At 38.2% G+C, this 21,285-nt stretch overlaps 2 protein-coding genes across 2 annotated transcripts in view; both read left to right on the forward strand.

Moving 5' to 3' along the window:
* The window catches only part of LOC311277086 (carboxypeptidase inhibitor SmCI-like), a 103,360-nt gene continuing 82,075 nt past the window's right edge, over window positions 1–21,285 (forward strand). Inside the window, exons 1-2 of the mRNA XM_084387232.1 lie at window positions 1–129; window positions 3,846–4,013. Coding sequence (XP_084243358.1) covers window positions 48–129; window positions 3,846–4,013 — 250 coding nt within the window. The 5' untranslated portion in view covers window positions 1–47. The remainder of the gene's footprint in view (window positions 130–3,845; window positions 4,014–21,285) is intronic.
* On the forward strand, window positions 13,403–20,397 carry LOC311276832 (polyunsaturated fatty acid 5-lipoxygenase-like). Its single transcript, XM_084386778.1, has 14 exons — window positions 13,403–13,653; window positions 14,840–15,035; window positions 15,121–15,202; window positions 15,377–15,499; window positions 16,036–16,142; window positions 16,307–16,479; window positions 16,584–16,730; window positions 16,829–17,035; window positions 17,122–17,208; window positions 17,435–17,604; window positions 18,575–18,687; window positions 19,504–19,604; window positions 19,682–19,852; window positions 19,943–20,397. The coding sequence occupies exons 1-14, from the start codon at window positions 13,468–13,470 to the stop codon at window positions 20,120–20,122; spliced, it is 2,043 nt and encodes a 680-aa protein (XP_084242904.1). The 5' UTR covers window positions 13,403–13,467; the 3' UTR covers window positions 20,123–20,397.

Raw genomic sequence — 21,285 nt, forward strand, 5'->3', positions numbered from 1 at the left:
CAAGTATGATTTTCCAGCAGTTCATTGTATAATCGTAATTGGAGAGGATGACAGCTCGAGTGTACTGCGCTGTGTTATTGTGTCTGTCTGGATGCTTGAGCACAACAGAAGCTGCTCCAGGAACCACAGGTGAGATCCATGTTCTTTAACTTCATTACGCAGCCTGAAGAAATGCATGAACAATAGAACAGGTGACCAGTGAAAGATGAACTTTGTAAATAAATAAATTGTAATATTATCTGAGTCAGTCAATAGAGTTGCCAACTGCCATTAAAACCTGAAAGAAGAAGAAGAATAGTCAGTTAATAGAGAAGACTTTTATATTGGAAGGGTTGACGCCTGTTTCACACTGTGCAGTGGGTATGCGGTGCCCAGAGCCGTTCAATATGAGAGTTGCGACAGTTTACACCTGGCCACTTCATGCGTTTTCTCAGATCGGATAGCTATCTGATTTATCAAAACGATTCCATTTACACCTGGTCACATAAATGTGTTTTTGCGAAACGGATTTAAATCCGATCTTCAATTCCCGCGCTATATGCAGATTTAATGGAGTGCACGTCACCGAAAGCAACAGATATGAGCTGCATTTTATTGATCATCAGCTAATTTCAAAATCAAAGACCGCAATAAGAGAGAGCGGCAACAGTGGTAAGATCATTTCGTTTCTTTACTTTTAATGATGATGATTGTGTGTTAAGCGTCTTACTTTCACTTTGATTTAGTTGCACGTTGGCTTAATGAAGAGATGCTCAGCTTCTTAACTGTGATGCGTGTTCCAGTAGCGTCATCATATCTGGCTATAACATTACATATAGCCTATAAAACGCTATCACACGTTAATTTTTTTAGCATTTTTGGGAGGAGTAAAATTTACATAGGCTATGTGGTTTCAACAACCAGATGCATTTACACGTGTCCAGTTTCGTCTGGAATGAGTCTCAGATCTCCTCCTGAAGTGGTTTGAGTGATCGGATTCAAATCCGTTTCGGAGGGCATTTACCCCTGGTCTTTTCTTGATCGGATAGCTATCCCATCTGAGAAAACGCATGAAGTGGCCAGGTGTAAACAGCCCTGTGATCTCGCCGCCACGTGGTTCATGTAGCTCTACATCAGGGGTGTCCAAACTCGGTCCTGGAGGGCCACTGTCCTGCAGAGTTTAGCTCCAACCCCAATTAAACACACCTGAACCAGATAATCAAGATCTTACTAGGACTTGATTATCTGGTTCAGGTGTGTTAAATTGGGGTTGGAGCTAAACTCTGCAGGACAGTGGCCCTCCAGGACCGAGTTTGGACACCCCTGCTCTACATAGTTCCAAACAATTCCGCGTTGCCAATGATTTTAAGCGGGGCGGACAGCAGCAGCTATTTGCAGCAATTATCGGTAAATATTGACGCCTAATGTATTGATTATTACGTTGACACTTAAATGACTTGCATATGATAGCATTTTTTTTCTGGGGAGTAGCAGAAACACAGCATTAATACAGTTTTTAATTTTGGAGGGAAATGGGGTGCTCCCATGTAATAGAATAGTTACAGCAACGACCATTTGCAGCAAATTTCTGTAAATAAATGAAGGAGAGACTGCATTAGGCTACGCTAACAGTGTGGTTAGTTGAAATGTAACTTGAGATATGGTTCCTGAGTGGAATAACTATGTTCATAACAATAACGTTACTGTTAACGGGATTCATTTCAGTACATTTACATGTAACATTACACATACTGTACACAGTACATCATATGCATGTATTTGTGTGTGTTCTTATGAATGGTTTGAAAGGATGTAGAGGTAGATATGGGGCGCCGTTTGTAAAGCGGCTCACGCTGAAAATAAATAAAATCAACATTTTGACACATTTAACTTCAAACAGTGTTTAAAAAACTGACAGTCACTTTTTAGCACATTTACAACAATATTTGTCAATGATATTTTAAATAGTTAACTTAAATCTAAATATTAAATGTTACACCTAAATGCTAAATCTAAATGTAAATCTAAATGTTAGATCTAAATGTGAATGTTGAATCTAAATGTTTCGGGTGAAACTAAATATTTACCTAATATGCAAATTCACAATTCCGGTAACCGGAAGTGCCAAAATAAAAGCTCGAGGAGGTCAGTGTGTGTTTATAGCATATTGTTCAAGAAAAAAATAAAATGAATGAATAAAATAAAATAAAAAGGTCTAGCTTAAGATCCGGCGGGATGTAGTCTGGCTCGCCCCTCCCATTATCAGAGACCAGAAAAATGTCTGTTGAGTCAAATAATTTCAGATGTCTAACGGAGATTAGGGATCACATAAATGCCCAGCTCATTTGCGCATAAATATCCCTTAAAGGGATAGTTCACTTTGAAATTAATTTTTGATATGTTTTAGCTTACCTCAAGGGCATCCAAGATGTAGGTGTCTTTGTTTCCGCAGTAGTTTCAATTTTGATATTTTTAGGTCAAACCGTTCTTGTCTGTCAGTCATATAATGCAGGTCGATGGTCACTGGCTCAAAACACAAGCACAGAGTCCAAATTAAAACAATTCCCCATCGTCCAAATTAAACAATTCCCCATCACATTGATGGCCTAAGACACGAAACGAGCGGTTTGTGTGAGAAAACGAACAGTATTTATATCGTTGTTATCTCTTGAAAACAGCACACGTCCAAATGATCTGACGGCGCGGGCGGGTATAGATATATACATAGATGTCGCCTTGGCTACGGCAGTTCATTGGAACGAAACCGTAGCCAACGATATAAATACTGTTCGTTTTCTCACACAAACCGCTCGTTTCGTGTCTTAGGCCATCAATGTGTACTTATGATGGGGAATTGTTTCATTTGGACGATGGGGAATTGTTTTAATTTGGACTCTGTGCTTGTGTTTTGAGCCAGTGACCATCGACCTGCATTATATGACTGACAGACAAGAACGGTTTGACCTAAAAATATCAAAATTGAAACTACTGCGGAAACAAAGACACCTACATCTTGGATGCCCTTGAGGTAAGCTAAAACATATCAAAAATTAATTTCAAAGTGAACTATCCCTTTAATTTCCCTTTATGCGATCCCTTAAATTCATTCATTATATTTAAATAATATATAACAAAGTTCGGGAGGAGCACGTTCAGATAATCAACCATATCAGCACGGGATGAGTTAATCAACTCATTGAGTGACATACAGGATTGAGTTAGCCATTTGTCTCAGAACTAGGCTAGTAATGTCACTGTCTTCACGAAGTGCTGAAATGTTAATGTATCATCATGACATGGCCTGTCAGGAAAAGAAGACCCAAAAGCTGTGAATTTGTAGCAAATCAAACTTTATTTTTATGGGGTGGCCTGTCTGAGCGTGTGACTCGCGGCCTAATGGTGTCCCTGACCGGCATTAGCCTAAATAATTTGTAACATTAAGCATTTAAGTTAACTGAAATAAAGCTGAAATTAGGCTAAATAAAATGGGCCTATAATATTTGTTGAAATTTATGAAAATTAGAAATGTTGCCTTGCAATAAACTGCAATAAGTTTAAGTTGAAGCTCTAAAATTACGAACTGGAAAGAAATAAAAACTTAAACTAAATTTAAATAGCCTATAGCTAATGTAACCCTGAACATGTCAGAGTGAGGCTGCACCGACTGTATATTTCCCCCAATATACATATTTAATGCCTAACCCTGATGTTCAGACGTTCACCTTGAGAGAGCGTGAGCGTGAGCGGGTGTGTGAGGGTGTGTGTGATTCAAAGATGGATTATGGCCCAGCTGAGTGGCCCATAGTGACCCAGCACACACTTCATCTTGGTGTGGTCCTAATATATAGTGTATTTTGTCCATCTAGATGCCTGTAGACTGCCTATAGAGACTGGTCCTTGTAAAGCAGACTTTACCAGGTGGGCCTTCGACTCTTCTGCAGGAAAGTGTGTGTCCTTCGTATATGGAGGCTGCGAGGGGAACCAGAACAACTTTGTGACAAAAAAGGAGTGTCTGGAGAGCTGTCGCACTGAGGGTGAGTGTGTGTGTGTGTGTGTGTGTGCTTTATATGATTGATGAGGACACAAATTTGCATAATGACATGGGTATTACACTGGTATTACAGCATAAACATGGTTAAAGATGACATTTCCTGAGTCCTTATAATTAAAATGGCTTAAACATACTAAATGTTTTATCAAAAATGTAAAAATGCAGAAAGTTTTCTGAGATGGGTAGGGTGAGGTTTCATTTCACCTATGGAAAGTCCTCACAATGATGTGAGTGTGTGTGCGTGTGAGTCCGTTGTTTTTGTGTGTGTGACTCAAAGATGGATTACGGCCCAGCTGAGTGGCCCATAGTGACCCAGCACACACTTCATCTTGGTGTGGTCCTAATATATAGTGTATTTTGTCCATCTAGATGCCTGTAGACTGCCTATAGTGCCTGGTCCTTGTGAAGTATACATTCCCAGGTGGGCCTTCGATTCTTCTGCGGGAAAGTGTGTGTCCTTCGTATATGGAGGCTGCGAGGGCAATGGCAACAACTTCTACAGCCGGAAGCAGTGTGTGGCGTATTGCGGAGACATAAGAGGTAGGACACACACATTACACTGGGGGAAAACAACAACACATTATTTTCTTTAATATCGTTTATCTTATCAAAACTGTAAAGAGAAGCTCATATTGTGATACTTGTGTAATTTTTTTGTTTTTGGATTTGCAGGAGATGACTAGTTTCTCACGGTGAACTGAGACTGCTGTGAAAACGAAAGGAGCATTTCTTTGTTTTAAAACAGAAAAGTGCAACATGGATCTGTTTCCACAAGGCATTTACTTCAACATTAACACAATAAATAGAAACCTGTTAAATTGTCTGGTTGTGCAGTTTATTTTTATACATTTTAGGATGCTGTGGTTCTGTTGTTGTTGGGTGTTTAAAAAAAAAAAAATATTAAATAAAATTAAATAAAATGTATCTAGTTTAATTTTAATTTATTTAATTTAAATTAAATAAAAAAAAATTAAATTTAAAATTTAGTTTAAAATTTATTTTATCTTTTCTTTTCTTTTTCATAAAATGGGTAGAAGATACCAGATCAAGTTACTCACTGGTTACTGTAAGGGTTTGATTTATTATAATTTATATTTTTTTAATAATCTAAATTTTATAATTTATATGATTATATAATTTACATTTATAATTTATTGCATATAATAAAACCATGCTGCTAAACCACAACAACATTAATTTGTCTAATTAATTTAGATGCGTAAATGATTTAGCTGTTGTTTATTATAATCAGACAAATTCAGGTATTTGAGCCTTGAAAGGGACTTTGTTTGAGCTCTTTATTAGAGTATATTTTCCTATAGCAAAAGTTCATTTATTTTAAGTGAGTGATTATGTAAGACAGGCAGGTAAAATGCATGCAAGACTTGTGTATACTATAGGGTGCCATGTTGATGACTGGTGGATAGAGGAACAATGGGGTGTGTTGCAGCAGCAATTGTTCATATGGCGTTCCAATAGGAACGCCGCATCTCTTCCGCGGATCATTGTGCTTTTAATAGCTCTTTTTACTATCAAACACGTCCCGCAATTTAGAAACGGCAGACACTGCATTTTACAACAATCATCGATTGTGCTCAGTGCTGATTCTGACGTAGCCTAAGTTTGTGGAGAAATGCCAGCGCGCTGTGATGGGAAAGATGATGCGCTAGACGAACGCGGCTAGTTATTAATAGTTTTACCTTGCATATCTTTTTTTTTATAATCCTTGGAAGCCGAAATCGAAAATAAAATTAGATTAACTACCTAGATCAGATGTATATTTCATGGGTAGACTCTCTCGAAGCACTCGGCAGATATCATGAACATCGTCCGATAGCTTTGTGAAATACTCAACTCAAGTCAGTTGGATGTGCATCAAACTAACATATTCCAACATATTTTGAAATTGTAACATGCTTATTTGCAAAAATATACTTATAATTCATCTCCCACTTCGTTTTAAGTCTGCATCGCACCTCATGTTTTGAGGGTTGATTTTAAGGCAAGAATAGCACTCCCCCTTGCTCCCTAAAGTTTTGGGACACCCTACACAAGAATGCGCAAAAACAAGGGCTAGGGCAAAAATCTAGGGGAAGGGGAGGTATTGGGACAGGCCCATAATATCCTATATATAAATACAGACGCAGACGTCACATTAATTGAGACGAGTGCATGTTGCAAAGTCGTATTAAAGAACCGATCGCAACCGCTGGCACACTGCACTGAGCCGTGTTGAGTAGAGTGTTAAATACGTGTTAGCGAAAAAAACAATGAACAACTTCACTGCTACACGTGAATGACGCGTAACGTCTGACACTACACTTCACTGCCACACGTGATTTACGTGACGTCTACGCCTTAAATTTAATGGAATAAATAGCAAAAAAAATGAAAAAATAAGACGTTGAGTGAGACATTGAGTGAGACGTTCAATGAGACGAGTGTGTGCTGCAAAGTTACATTAAAGAGCCTGTCGGAACGCCATATGTTCATGTGCTGGTCAGCCTGGGACTCCTCACACTTGGCAAATGTCTACAGCAGTGTGACATTTATCTTCACAGAAGACATAGAAAGGTTATGATGTTAACAGGAGAGATGAAACAGTAATAGTGTCCCAGCATTTATCAGCAAATTTTGGGCACTTGTAGAGGCTGAGCCAATGAACGAATTGATCAGCTGGTGAGTGTTTTTTGTATGAATACAGATGATTTAATTTAACTTCTGTTTATATTAGATAATTGTTATATAGTGGTTCTTTATTTACAGTATTACATGTCTTGTATATATCATAATACAAGCAACAAACAGTACAAATAATACAGTATACAATTAATACTTTTCTAAAAAATAAAATTCCAAATTTGTTTAAAGGAACACTCCACCCATTTGCATTAAGCTTTGCAATGTTAGAAACCCAGTCATACTATTGACTGGTTGTGCAACATTTTCTTATTTTTTCCTGAGATGAGAGAAATCTGTATTTACCTCTTTACACTTCCTCCTACAATGACGCAAAAATCGTCATTTTGCGTCATTGTAGGAGGAAGTGTAAGAGGGGGGGATTTCTGTTAAGACTACAAGCACTAGTTCCCACCCTTTCAAACCCGCCCATAGGGGGTTGGACCTAATGCGCTAACAGACCTATCACAGATCAGTGCCAGTGCGTTTGATTTCACCGGCAGAAACCTGCAGAAAACATGGACGAAGAAAGCTGAGTAGTAGGGGTTACCATACTCTTTTTCCCGGACATGTCCGGGATTCGGCGTTTGCTTTCTGCATCGTTTACATGCTTACCTTTTGTTTCAATCTAACTGAATTCATTCCAATTGGTGAATCTGAATGTAGTGTTTACATGAACGCTAAACAAATGATCGGTTGATGTGCGTTTTAACATTGCTAAGAAAATTCCCGCTCCTCCGTGAGAGATATGACACCAGTGCCTCACAGGTGTCGCTCATCAGTAATCACGCCACCGGCCTCGCGCCATTCTCCCGCGGCCCTCCGCCTCGTACTGCTCGCCACAGTAAACATGATGAATGGTGACTGTAGAACGCCATAGCCGAATCCCGGACATTTTGGGCGATCTCGAAATCCCCAAAAGACTTGTCACGGAGACTCAGTCGTAGCCTAGCCTTGGGCAGCGAAGCAAGTGCATTCTGGGAGTTGTTGTCTTTCATCCACATAAGCCAAAAATAAATTTTCTGGCTTTTCTCAGTCTAGAAAGCTCCAAATTCAAAAATAATTTCACATTTCTTCTACATAAATGACCTATTTTAAATACACATTCATCTTTCCAGAGGTGGAGTGTTCCTTTAAACTTTCTTTATATACCAATACATAATTAAAATGTAAGTACTCTGAAAAAGAGAGTATAAAAATCGAGTGTCTGTAGTCCTTCTCAGAGCGCAATAAACACAGCTACTTATTTCCATTCACTCCCACCCCCTCCCTTCTGGTCTCCTTCCAAAGCCACGCCCCCAAAACACATGAACGCGCGACGCCGACCGCTCAGCGTTTGCCAGCGCCGAGCGGAGAGGAGCAGTGCATGTAGTGATATCAGAATCACATGTAATAAAATATCTAACTTTATCATTATAAATATAAACAATTAACATGGCTGTTAGTACTCACTATCAAGCTAGTATATAGATACTGGTAAAGTTTAAAATATATTGAGTTTGATTCGGTAAAGAGCTAGTAACATAAGGCAAAGCTAAAAACAGGTTGCATTGATACACGTTTTCCCATTACCATCAGTTACACTGTGATGAGGGTGAATTTCGTGTAAGATGCATAACATATACGGTGTTTTGCAGGTAAGAGCTTCCACGATGAAAGCACTGTTGGCTCTAATGAGGACGCCGATATTGACTCTCGTCTGACTTCTTGCTTTATCCAAAGAATTTTTGGTCATAGCCTTTTCGAATACTGTCTTCCTTTTTTGCCTTCGCTGACTGAATGCAGGTACTGGGAATTTTGACTGCTCTTTCTCTGCCATAATTGTGATTCTTCCTAACTTCCGTGCCTCTTCCCCTCCTCGAGTTAACCATTAAAAGAAACGGTACATATACCTTTTAATGCATTTTGACCCTCAAAAAGGTACATATATGTACCTTGAGGTCCAACAGCAAAAACTCCCGTGTTAAATATACTCTCCTGGGAGTTTATATTGCTCCAGACTGAGTGTTTAAGTTAATGAGCTCATTAAGTAATTCATTGAGTGATGATTGACCATTATTGATGACACCTGATGTTAACAAGCAGAATCACTGAAGGAGAAAAATCTATTTTTAAAGACACCATTATGGTGATCAGTGTTTGCTTTAGTTGGGCTCTTGACCCTTAAATCATTAACTTTAGATTTTGTTTGGCTGCTGTATCTGAGTTATAACTCTCAGATGAACAAAGAGAAAAGTTGATCAGGTGGTGTTGGTTATGTTTTGACATAATCATAATTTGACCTGAAGTACAAATCTCATTTAGAGAGATTACCTTGTTGATTACAGCAGCCTTGTGATTCTACAGCAATTGATTTTCAGGATTTTCAACATAATCCAAAATATTTCTTAAAAGTTGTTCTGATCAAAATACTTTGAAAATTACTTTGACACACTGACATCAATAATCAGCCTGTGAATCTCAACAATGGTGACAATAATAAAGCATGTTGCAGTGCATTCTGGGTGCCACCCATCAAAACTCATTCATGACTCCCATCATGCATTGCGGTATGAATAAATTATGATCTGAATTGTCTAAGTAATTTCCTTTTCCTAATTGAATATTCTGTTTGTCACCATTGTTGAGATTCGATGATTTAATATCAGCAAATTGACTTACAAAACTTTTATTTCCTTTATTTCAAGGCTACTTAATAGTGATAAATTAAAATCTACCTTAAATAATTAAGGTATTATTAAAACCTTTAAACAACAACTTTTACAAAAAAAAAAAAAAAAAAATGGCTTAGCAGAGGCTGTCTCTTGATATTGTACAGTACCTTAACCTTTAAAAAAAACGGTACATATATGTACCTTTTAATGCTTGGAAACATATATGTACCTTGAGGTCCAATAATAAGCCCTATGGGGTACGTTAGTGTATATTGTACCTTGGGGGACAGAAATGGACTCCTACTGTACCCTTTTTTCTGGCAGTGTACGCTACACAAATATAAGCACTAGTGTCATGTTTACACCACTGCACTCGTGGTTGAAAAACTGGAAAATGACTAAGTATTATTAATAATGAAGTGAAACTCAATATCTCAATTCTGCCCACGCGTTCTCAAGCTTTCGTTACTTTGAAGGCGTCGATAACATTGTTTGTTTACATTGGCAGAGACAGGTGACACTTTCGATCCATGTCTACCCAAAACACGACACAGTGAGTGAGTGCAGTGCGCGCTCACGGAAAGAGTTTACCCTGGTGCCCCTATAGGGACATTATTCAGAATTACCATGCATATACATGTACTTTTCCTCTCACATACACATATGAAACCAAATTCATTCACATACTATAATGAAATGCTCACACACATACAAGTGAAATGCTTTTTTAAACACAACTGAAACGCTCTCATACATACAACTGAAAATATTACGCTCACACACACAACTGAAATGCTCACACACACTTTACTATGACTTTTTATCAATTTAACACATCCTTGCTGAATAAAAGTATTGATTTATTTCAAAAAAAGAAAGAAAAAAATTACTGACCAGTAGTGTATATTGTTGTTACAAAAGATTTCTATTTTTAAAACATTTGCTGCTTCTTTTTTTTTTTTTTTTTTACTTTTCATTCATCAAAGTATCCTAAAAAAGTATCACAGGTTATGAAAAAATACTAGCAGAACTGTTTCCAACTTTGATAATGAATCATTATATTAGAATGATTTCTAGAGGATCATGTGATAGACTGGAGCAATGATCCTGAAAATTCAGCTTTGCATCACAGAAATAAATGATAATTTAAAGTATGATAAATTGAAAACCAATTTATCACAATATTAAATTTTTTTCTGTATTTTTGATCAAATAAATGCAGGCTTGATGAGCAGAAGAAACTTCTTCTTTTAAAAACATTAAAAATAGTAATGTTTCCAAACTTTTGACCTGTACTGTATATATAATCTCTGCGCAAGCTTTAAAAACGTAAACCTGTGAGAACGCTGACGGAGTGCACGTATTACGTGTTTAGTCTACAGGTATGTGCGGAAAGCAGATCAAGACCTTACCTAACTAAATCTGGGCCGGCTGAATTGATGTGCGATTATCTCAGGGACACATTTTACTCCAAGCTGAACTATTGCAGACATTTTGGTCATTTAATTATTTCATTACTTATTTATTTACTTTATTTTAGTAAAATGTGTTCCTGAGATAATTGCACATCAATTCAGCCGGCCCAGATTTAGTTAGGTAAGGTAATCTGCAGAGTAGATCATTTAAATTTCTTTGACAAGGCTGCATTGGACTTTACAGTACGTTTGCCAGGAAAAGTATTTGATAGGTAAGAAGACAGATAATATTGTATCAGTAGAATAATACTCAGTTGTATTATTCTTCGTCTCATTTGTTTTGACTGATGGTTAAATAGAAATTTCAAAATGTGGGTTCTGACAATTATGAAGTTATTATGGTACTTCTCTAATTATGTATTGTACTAGCCATTTCAATTTGAGTCACAGCATTTTTTTTATAAAATAGAAACTGTATGTATAACCAAAGTTCTAAAACAAATTTGTTTTAAGAATTCAGGGAACTGCCGTTGTTTTATCATTGTCACTAAAACCCAAGCCCCCAAAATACAGCCACATCGCCTCATTTTCTCCCTAGTCTGTACCTGGATAGTGCCTGCCTGCTGCACCAAAGGACTCTGAAAGCGATGTCTGTCTCGCCCTAGCAGCACCTGCACCTCTCCTTTCCTCCTCCTCTGACCGCCTCGTCATGACGTCGTCATATTCTGTCTTGTGATTTATATGTAGATGTTTGATTAGGTTTGTGGTATTACCACAGTACCTCACTGTTTTGTTACACGTGTCACAAACCGCATCGTTTGAGTTTATGGAAGTGAAGTAGCTCCACACATAACTTCGCTTGCGTTCAGCCATATCCAATCCGCCGGACTGACAGCGTGACTGAACAACATGTGCCAGCGGACTGAGTGGCTAGCGTGCTCTGCAGCACTGCAGTTGTACAGTGCCATATTACGCTCATAACTTAGCAGGCGGAAGAACAAGTAGTTCCGACTAAGTTGGCATTATTCAGATAAACGAGGGTAATTGTGGTTACTTTCCGCTGTATTTCTATTTCCAATAAACTACATATTTGCTCCAAATTACTGAAATATCGATATTTTGATAAGATAATCGATTCTAGAACATACAAAGCTGGTATCGGAGATATCGATATTTTAGTATCGATCCGCACATCACTATCTCGCGTCGCCTCCTGGGATAGAAGAGTATCCATTGAGCACTCAAAAATCTGGGCGGAAGCAGTAAGCCATCCGGGAACTTCTCGCCTACTCTTTTATGAATACTGATGTTTCGAACGTACTACTTCCTTCACGTACTGTTTTCGCCTACTACTATATAGTAGGAAAGTAGGCATATTCGAACGCACTTAAGTCCGAATCTCGCGATAATTAGTACGTTACCCAGGTAATTCTCGCCTACTCTTTTGGATTCATACATACTTTTTCGCTCGCCTACTCTTTTTCCCATACTAAATAGTAGGGAAGTATGCGGTTTGGAACGCAGCCATAGACTCAGCCCACATTAAAGGCCCTTGCACACTGAGGCCGACATTTTCGTATGCGTTTTTTCGTATTCGTGATTCGGTGGCTCAGAATTGTCAAAACACCATTAAAAAATAATGCTAGTTACGGATGCGAAAAACACAGAAAATCAAACCCGATCCGAATTTTTATGACACATATCCTCTGGATGTTAATTCTATTCTGTAAAAGGACGTTAAGTATTGTTCTCATTTGCAGTAGTTTTTCATTTTTACACTTCTGTTCGTACAATTTTGTTTAATCCAAATTTCACTTATGTGTTAAACACATTCATGCTTTTGTGTGGTTTTTAGTTATTTTTCTTATATTTACAAAATAAACAAGAAGTTCAGAACAATCACGCAAGGATAGATTTAAAAACTTCATACAATTTATACAAGTTTATTTCAGTTATTGCACTCAATGAATGAGAACAATTAGTAAAAGACCGTTTTAAAACATTGTGAGGTACAAAGGAAAAGCACAATGATTAAATCAATATACGAGTTGAGGTTTGCTGGGCTTTATTCTAACATTACACAAAGTGAATGCCTGCAATCATTCAGGAAAGAGACAACTGCGCAAAACGTGCTAACTATTTATATATAGCCTAGCCTATATATTACGAAACTATAAACTATTGTACAGTAAAAAAATATGTTCATGATTTCTTATCACAACTTTATCTTTTGTCAAATCAACTAATGTGGTTTAGATAACATACTATTTTGAGTTTCTATTTTTTAAAACAATCTCCTTCATTGTATTAATTTACAATTAGAATTTTAATGAACTAAATGTTTGAAATGTTTTAGGCAAACAGGTAACTTACTTTTTTAAGATAAACCAACAAAAATTTTTTTTTTTTTTTTTTTTTTTTTTTAACAGTAGCCTATATGCATTGAAAACTACAGTAAATGTAGGCTTAGGCTACCTTTAAATAATCCATTAATCCTGCTGTGATACAAGGAGCTTGATTCTCAGTTCCGCGCATGAATATTCATGTAAGCCCAAGCCCAATGAAACCGAAAATCTCGTAACACCTGAATCTCTTGATAAAGACCACAAGTATCACCACAAGTTAGATTGATAGACCACATCACAATACAAAGGGCAGAAACTGAATTTAACTTTAAAAAGCCACAGGTATGAGTCAGTTGTACTTGTCTTCCCATCCGAGCACAATGTTGACGTACACAGTCTCTGTCACCACTGGAAAACAGGAGTTTGCTGGGACATTAGATCATGTTCACCTGACGCTGATCGGCTCGGAGAGATGCAGTGATCGGACTCTGCTGGACAAATCCTTCTTTCAACGCTTTGCAAGAGGAACGGTAAGATTTTAGTTTTTCTTGACGCGCGTATATGTTATTAAATATAACATAGAAAATAGTTTATCACTTATCAGATAATTAAATCCTTTTTTGTTTCCTCACAAAAAGTGAGAAATCACAGTCTCTAGTATGACTGTTTAAAGTTTCTCCAAACTGCATTTCTGTAACCCTACTTTTCCCTACCAAAGCTTCCACATATTTCTTCACTTGTCCAGTTTATTCCCAGCAATATAAAGCACCCTGACAGATAATCCAATTTAACATATTATGTTTGAAAATGTATGGAAGCTTGTTTCTGCCAAAGTATAACAAGGTATAACAATTAAAAAGATAATAGCGACCTTATTATCTTACAATTCTTTTTTTTTTTTTTTTTTTTTATTGCGTGATTTATAGTTTTTTTAAAAAGTCAGAAATGCACGATATTAACTCACAATTCTGAGGAAAAAGCAGTTTTTCCCCCTGAATTGGACTTAATAACTCACAATTCTGACTTTTTTTTTTCTTTGTTTCTTTTTTTTTTTTTGCAATTACATGTTTTTCTCGCAAATCTGAGAAAAGTCAGAAATGCGAGATACAATTTTTTTTTTTTTATTCAGAACCGGAAACCAGCTTTCATAATGTTTCATAAAGAAAAAAACTATATTGTATAACAAAACCTAATGAGATTAACTAGGGCATCCTGTATGGCAAGCCGTTATATCTTAAATTGTACCCAGCGTTACTCGTCGTAATTGCATTTTTACTAGTAGCAATTCAATTGTAGAGCTCTGTAATTAAAAATGAATTGAAGTCAATGGAGACATATGACTAGTAGTAATTGAATTAGAGAGCTCTGTAATTGTAATTGCTACTAGTAAGAATTGAATTGTAGAGCTCTCTAATTAAATTCTTACTAGTAAAAATGCAATTACGACAAGTAACGCTGGGTACAATTTAAGCTAAAACGGCTTGCCATAATCCTGACTGCAGTGAAAATTGTGTGTGCATTGTGTGGTATTTTTCATTAGTTTTTCCCCAATTAAACTCTTTAATGTTTGCACATACCCTGTGATGTCCAGTCGAGGCCTGATTCACCGGTTTTACTGGAAACGGGCCTCGTAACAGAAGGGCCCTCTGTTGCGCTTGAAACGGGCCACTGAATTGCAAAGGCTCTGGTTGTGTCTAACAGAAGCTGTCGTTAAAGGTGATGCCCATCGACGTCCATGTGAAGGAGACGCTGGGAGACATCGTGCTGGTGAAGCTTGAGAAGAAGAACTTGCTCAATGATCAGTGGTACTGTCGAGTCATCAGTGTGACGTCTCCCTCCGGAGATCGCTTCGACTTCCCCTGTTATCGCTGGATCGCGAACGAAAAGGCAGTGGTTCTTCGAGATGGCATGGGTGAGTCCTATTCCCGACTCTGATCACTATCCAGTCCTAAATCAAGCACGTCATAAATACTGTGATCTTATGTGTGTTCCTTTAGCTCGATTGTCTCATGAGGATAAAACCGATTTGCTAAATGATCACAGACGCACGGAACTGGAATCCAGACAACAACTGTTCAGGTTTGAGGACACCGTTACAATCCTGGACAATATTCTATCATTTGGTGGTGTAAATGCTGTCTTTATTTTCCCCCAGATATTTTAGTTTAAAATGCTGAACACACTTACACCATTTCACTTATACTTTGTGACACCAAATATAACTCACTGAAAGATGAATGTTACTTCTTGAAGGTGGAAGGAGTGGCAGCCTGGTTTCCCCATGAGCATAGATGCCAACTCGAGCAGTGAACTCCATCTGGACGTTCAGTTTGAAGCTGACAAAGCTGTGGACTTCAGTGAAAACTTTGATGAAGCGTAGGTTACACAGTTTGCATTTATCCCTTCGCCTGTGTCCATAACAAATATGCTATTATTGGTTTCCAATGAATGACCCTGTTTGACTGCTGAAAATGACAGTTCACCCCAAAATGAAAATTCTGTCATTTACTCATGTTGATCCAAACCTGAATGAATGAACTAAAATTTTGAAGAATGTCGGAAACCAGACAGTTGACAGTAACCACTGGCTTCCACTTTCTTTCTTTTTTTTTCTACTATATATGGACGTCAATGGTTACCGTCAACCGTCTGGTTTCCGACATTCTTTAACATATATATACTTTTTTAGTTCAACTGAACTAAATGCTTAAATGAACTAAACTAAACATAAAAACTAAACATTAAATGAACTGAACTTAACATGTTTGCAACATGAGTAAATGGTTTTTGGGTGAACTCTCTTTAACCAGGGAATATCCCAAAATAAATTGAGAAAGAAGTGAAGCTGAAACTAACCAGAACATCTGATAATGAGCATTCAGTTGTGTTTTTCCTGGTGTGATCTCTTTCAGGATCAAAAATCTTCGTCTTAACAAACTGAAGAGCTTGTTCCAGTCATCTTGGACAGATATTGAAGATTTTCGAGAAATATTTATGACAATCAAGGACCCTGTGTCAGGTTTGAACAGTTTCTTCCTTTGTTAAAATGTTTTTTTTTTTTTTTTTTTTTTTTAATACAGAAATGAGCTGTCCAACTTATTGTGGGGAAAAAATCAAATAAATAGACTGAGACACACATTGTTTGCATTCCCCTAAACTCACTGGCATTATTCCCTCTGACAGAATATGTGATGGAGAACTGGGAAGAGGACTTCATGTTTGGCTATCAGTTCTTAAACGGCTGCAATCCTGTGATGATCAGGAAGTGCACGAATCTTCCAGATGGGTTCGCAGTCACGCAGGAGATGGTGAAAGACTCTCTGGATCGAGGTCTCACACTACAGGAGGAGTTGCAGGTCAGAAGATAATGCTTGGTCCTCAGTGGTGTAGACGGGACAGTTGTAGTGGTCAATTCTGGATATGAATGAGATTTTTCACTCTAAACGCCTCTCTATTACAGGAGGGAAACGTCTACATCGCAGACTATGCGATCCTGGAGGGAGTGCGAGCCAATGCCACCGACCCGAACACCCAGCAGTATTTGTCTGCTCCCTTCTGCCTTCTGTACAAGAACAGCCAGAATGAAATCATGCCGATCGCTATTCAGGTGCCCGCAGAAATCATTTAGTGAAATATTACTTCAAATTAAAGTTAGCGTTTGGAGTTTTTACCAAATATTCTGTTGGTTTACTTGATCTGGAACAGCTCAGTCGTCACACTCCTGCTGGGGCGAACACAGTCTTTCTCCCGAGCGATGATCACTACGACTGGATGCTAGCCAAGATGTGGGTGAAATCCTCAGACTTAAATGTACACCAGTTGGTCACACACTTTCTCAGGACACATCTTACATCTGAGGTTTTTGCCATAGCCATGTACAGACAGCTCGCTGCAGTCCATCCAGTGTACAAGGTAGATTCTGAAACTCATGGCTTACTGCTTTATTGAAGGCTGTCGTCTTGAAGCCAATCATTGCAGCTTTTATGTTCTCCTCACAGTTGCTGATACCTCATGTCCGTTACACCATTGCCATCAACACTGCGGCTCGAGAGAAACTCATCTCTAAAGATGGGATCTTTGATAAGGTATCTTGAACCCTGGATAAAGTTCCTTTGAACAATTTTTCTTTTCATGTTTATTCCTGGTTCTTTCTCATGACTTTGAGGTCTGAAGAGGCATATAGTCATTGACTTGATCTTATCATCTAGCTCTGGCTCCCGTTTTGTAGACTTCACTGCACTTCTCTAAAGAAGTGTCTACAAAATTGTAGTCTGAGACTCAAAGATTCACTCGTGTCCTTGTGTTTCAAAGGCTATTGCCACTGGTGGAACAGCAATTGTGGAAGTGATTCAAAAGGCCATGAAGACTTTAACCTATAAGTCCATGTGCTTCCCTGAGGCCATGAAAGCTCGAGGAGTGGAAGATCTGCCCAACTACTACTACAGAGACGACGGCATGATGGTCTGGAAGGCAGTCAAAAGGTACTTGATAATGCATAATTTACAGATGTTCAAATTAGGGGTGTGACGGTTTGAATTACTCCCGGTTCGGTTCTAGGGTCACGGTTTCGTTTTTTTTTATGTGCTTGTATTGTAATTTTTAGAGACCAGTAAAATTTCACAATTCTCTATTCTACCGATCTATATGAGATGAATCCTTATTAAAGTTACAAGAGTTATTCAGCCAAGAGGGTTTCCCCCTTATTTTCTTGTTGTTTGATAAACATTAAAAACACAGACACCAGCAGAAATATATTAGGCTGCTCTCACTTTAAGACATAATGCATGGATCAATATACTGATACTGTACACATGCGCTGTCTTTTCTCGACCGTTTACGTTCACTCAAGACATAACTGACTATGTTTATTGGGATACTCACTAAGTTGGGCATTTTGACAATTGTGTGAATGTCCATTCAAGCGCAAGACATGAAAGAACTCAATTTAGTATTCATGCACAAAGCTTTTAGCACGCATATTCTCTTTTGTGTTTTACATTTATGCACTTTTTTTGGCAGATGCTTTTATCCAAAGTGACTTGCATCAAGGTACACATTTTACATTTTGTCAGTTTTTGCTTTCCCTGGGAATCGAACCCATGACCAACACTCTACTGTTTGAGCTACAGGAAAGCCCATCACTGCCCAACATGCTAAAAAACGTGAAAAGCTTAAAAACGTGTGCAAATGATAAACTTTTTTTTCACAATGCAGCACTGACCCACTTTTTCTTTTCCTTTTTTCACCAAACCATATAATAGATGCAATGTCAGATTTGAGATTAACCGTGGGCTGGAAACAATACTTTTTATTTTTTTTAACCGAAACCGTTACATCCCTAGTTTAAATGCTAATGGTGAGAATTAAAAACAAAGAACAAATTAGTAAAGCATTGACACCAAGGTGTATTTTACATTTGCTGATTCATCATTTAACTTGATCTTCCTCCAGTTTTGTTTCTGACGTGGTGAAGATCTGCTATGGCAGTGATGAGACGGTTCAGAAAGACAAGGAGATTCAAGCATTTATTCAGGATGTTTGCTTCTCTGGTCTGAAGAATTGTGGTGAGTACAGGATCATTTAACTATATGTTAATGTGTGAATGCGTTACTGCCTCAATGACTCTGCGAGAAGTCCCGGACGAGCCCCCAATTCTCACATGCCTTCCCAGTCTGGGGAGGGCGTCACAAGGGAATTCATGGAGGGGAAAAAAAAGCTCTCCTGTCCCAGCATTATAAAAACCCAACATTACAAATTAAAGTTTATTTGGTATATTCAAAATACAAAAAGGGAAGCTTCAAATAGACTCCAGGAGGGGACCAGGCCAAAATAACAAACAGAAGTTCTGACTCTAAACTATCAAAATGGGGAAAAATACCCAACTCCCTCTCTAACCAAAGACAAGAGAAACCATGGACACTAACCACAATGGCATCCGCCTTCCCACTCCTTCCAAAATAACAATCACATTGTAAACCGTTTCAAATTCTAAAACAGAGTAACTAAACTCTTCTTCAGTGAACTATGTTGTACAATAAGATTAACACGCAACACTGGCACACTTGCTCACGTCTGGTCAGGAGAAAACATTCCACATAAAAAAAAAAAAAAAGTAATTCACTTTTTGCAGGGAGTTTGATTGATGGGCAATCTGATCAATCATAAGGTCGAATTGCCATTTATCAGAAAACCAAACCAGACATGAGTTAGAAGACTGACGTCTGTGGACTTGAACTTGAAAAATGGTGTAGTGACCATCGTAGGTCTTTGCGAACGATCAATTACGCCCTGGGATGTAACGTGTTTGTATGCTAGCATATGCAGTGTTTACACCACTCCTAAATGCATGCGTGTGCTAAACCTGTGGCCATTGTTCACAGAGTTCCCAGATTCCCTGAACACTCGGGAGCAGTTGGTCGAGTTCCTGACCGTTGTGATTTTCACAGCTTCAGCACAACACGCTGCAGTCAACTTTGGACAGGTGCGTTTACAAACACTCTTCAGGATTAATATTAACTATCTATAGACTGATATCTGTGTGTCTGTCCTGTGTTCCAGTTCGACTGGTTCTCCTGGATCCCCAACAGCCCTTCCACCATGCGGAAGCCCCCTCCCACTCAGAAGGGCCAGGTGGATATGAAGTACATCATGGAGAGTCTGCCGGACCGCGGGCGTTCCTCTTGGGTTCTAGGAATAGTTTGGGCCCTCAGTCAATTCCAGGACAACGAGGTTTGACTGATTCTTCAAAACTAGTTTGCATAAACTTGCTTCCTACAAATTCGTTGAAACGTTGTTTTGATTTGTGCAAATCTTCTCCAGCTGTTTCTAGGCGAGTATCCAGATATGTACTTCACTGAACAACCGGTCATGGAAGCTGCCAAGACTTTCCGCAAGAAATTAGCTGAAGTGACCAAGATCATCAAGAGCCGAAATGAGAATTTGAAAGTGCCGTACTGGTATCTGTGTCCAGACCGAATCCCCAACAGTGTGGCCGTCTGAGAGAACACCGCTGGGGAACTAGGAAACATGACAACCAACAAAATAACTTTAGTGATAATGCTAGTCTGGATGAAAATAATACAGTTACATGTACTAAGAAATTAATGTCTACACAAAATAAAAACAATTAAATGTGCTGTCGATAAAGTTGTCAAGCAGTGTTTTGTTTTTCCTTTTCTTGTGCTTTGGTAGAATAACACTTGTTGAATTTGTCCTGGTCAGATGAAACATGCGCAACTAAGATTATTTAATAAACCAACTACTCATTTAACATCACTTCGGCTCCTGCTTCGGCTCCTGCTTCTGCTCTTCCTGGCTTTCTCAGTCGAATTCACTGGATGATAGAAGATTAGCTATTTCTAGTTATCAGAAAACACTCGCTGTTCACAGGATTGACTGGTTTTGGATACCAGACAAAACACACAGTATATCTTCTGGCAGGATTCTGTAGTTTTCCTTCAACATCCACTGCAACTTCTACATGGAAAACTTTTTTTTAATAAAAACAAGAGTTGTATAATTTGTTTGTCTACAAAATGAATTTAAAGAATTTAGGCAGAAACCTGTTGATTTACTGGTTTTGAGGAATATGAGAATTCAGTTCAGTCTGTGACTGTCCATATTGTAATGCTGTAATTACCGCTTCTCTCCACTAAGTGTCGCGCTTGCGCAGGAGAATATCACAGGCGCTTCAGTGCATCATAACTGAGCGACAGGCAAACAGACGCGTTACAAACAGGGGGGTAATCTATCAGCCGTAAACTGAAGCTTCCCCGGGCGCCGCCATTGATTAGCAGACCATCACCTGCTGTTAGCATCCCATTGACTCCCATTCATTTTGGCGTCACTTCAATTTTCTCCGTTGATTCCAATGGGGTCGCTGTGTCCATTTCTTATACTGTCTATGTGTTTGAGCCCTTTTTTTTTTATTTAAGTTTTATTTTATTGAACAGTATCAATTTACAAACTCAAATAGGGAACAATAATATGCAGACAAAAATAACTCCATTCGTATATCTGTGCATATACGCCTATGCTTACATAGGTTCATTTGTACAAAAAACAACTGCATATTTAGTACAATAAAAAAAGCATAATTCAAACATTTAAGGGGGTTACAAATTGCAAGGAAAAATAAATAAATATTAGACAAAAAAAAAAAG

This window comes from Rutilus rutilus, assembly GCF_951802725.1.
Source record: "Rutilus rutilus genome assembly, chromosome: 18".
NCBI classification, from domain to species: domain Eukaryota; kingdom Metazoa; phylum Chordata; class Actinopteri; order Cypriniformes; family Leuciscidae; genus Rutilus; species Rutilus rutilus.

Bases quoted from the DNA above. Each gene is read 5' to 3' on its own strand.
- LOC311276832 (XM_084386778.1), top strand. From the start codon at position 13,468: ATGAGTCAGTTGTACTTGTCTTCCCATCCGAGCACAATGTTGACGTAC. The intron at 17,605-18,574 runs GTACTTGATAAT...ATCTTCCTCCAG, and splicing joins GTCTGGAAGGCAGTCAAAAG to TTTTGTTTCTGACGTGGTGA. The intron at 18,688-19,503 runs GTGAGTACAGGA...CATTGTTCACAG, and splicing joins CTCTGGTCTGAAGAATTGTG to AGTTCCCAGATTCCCTGAAC.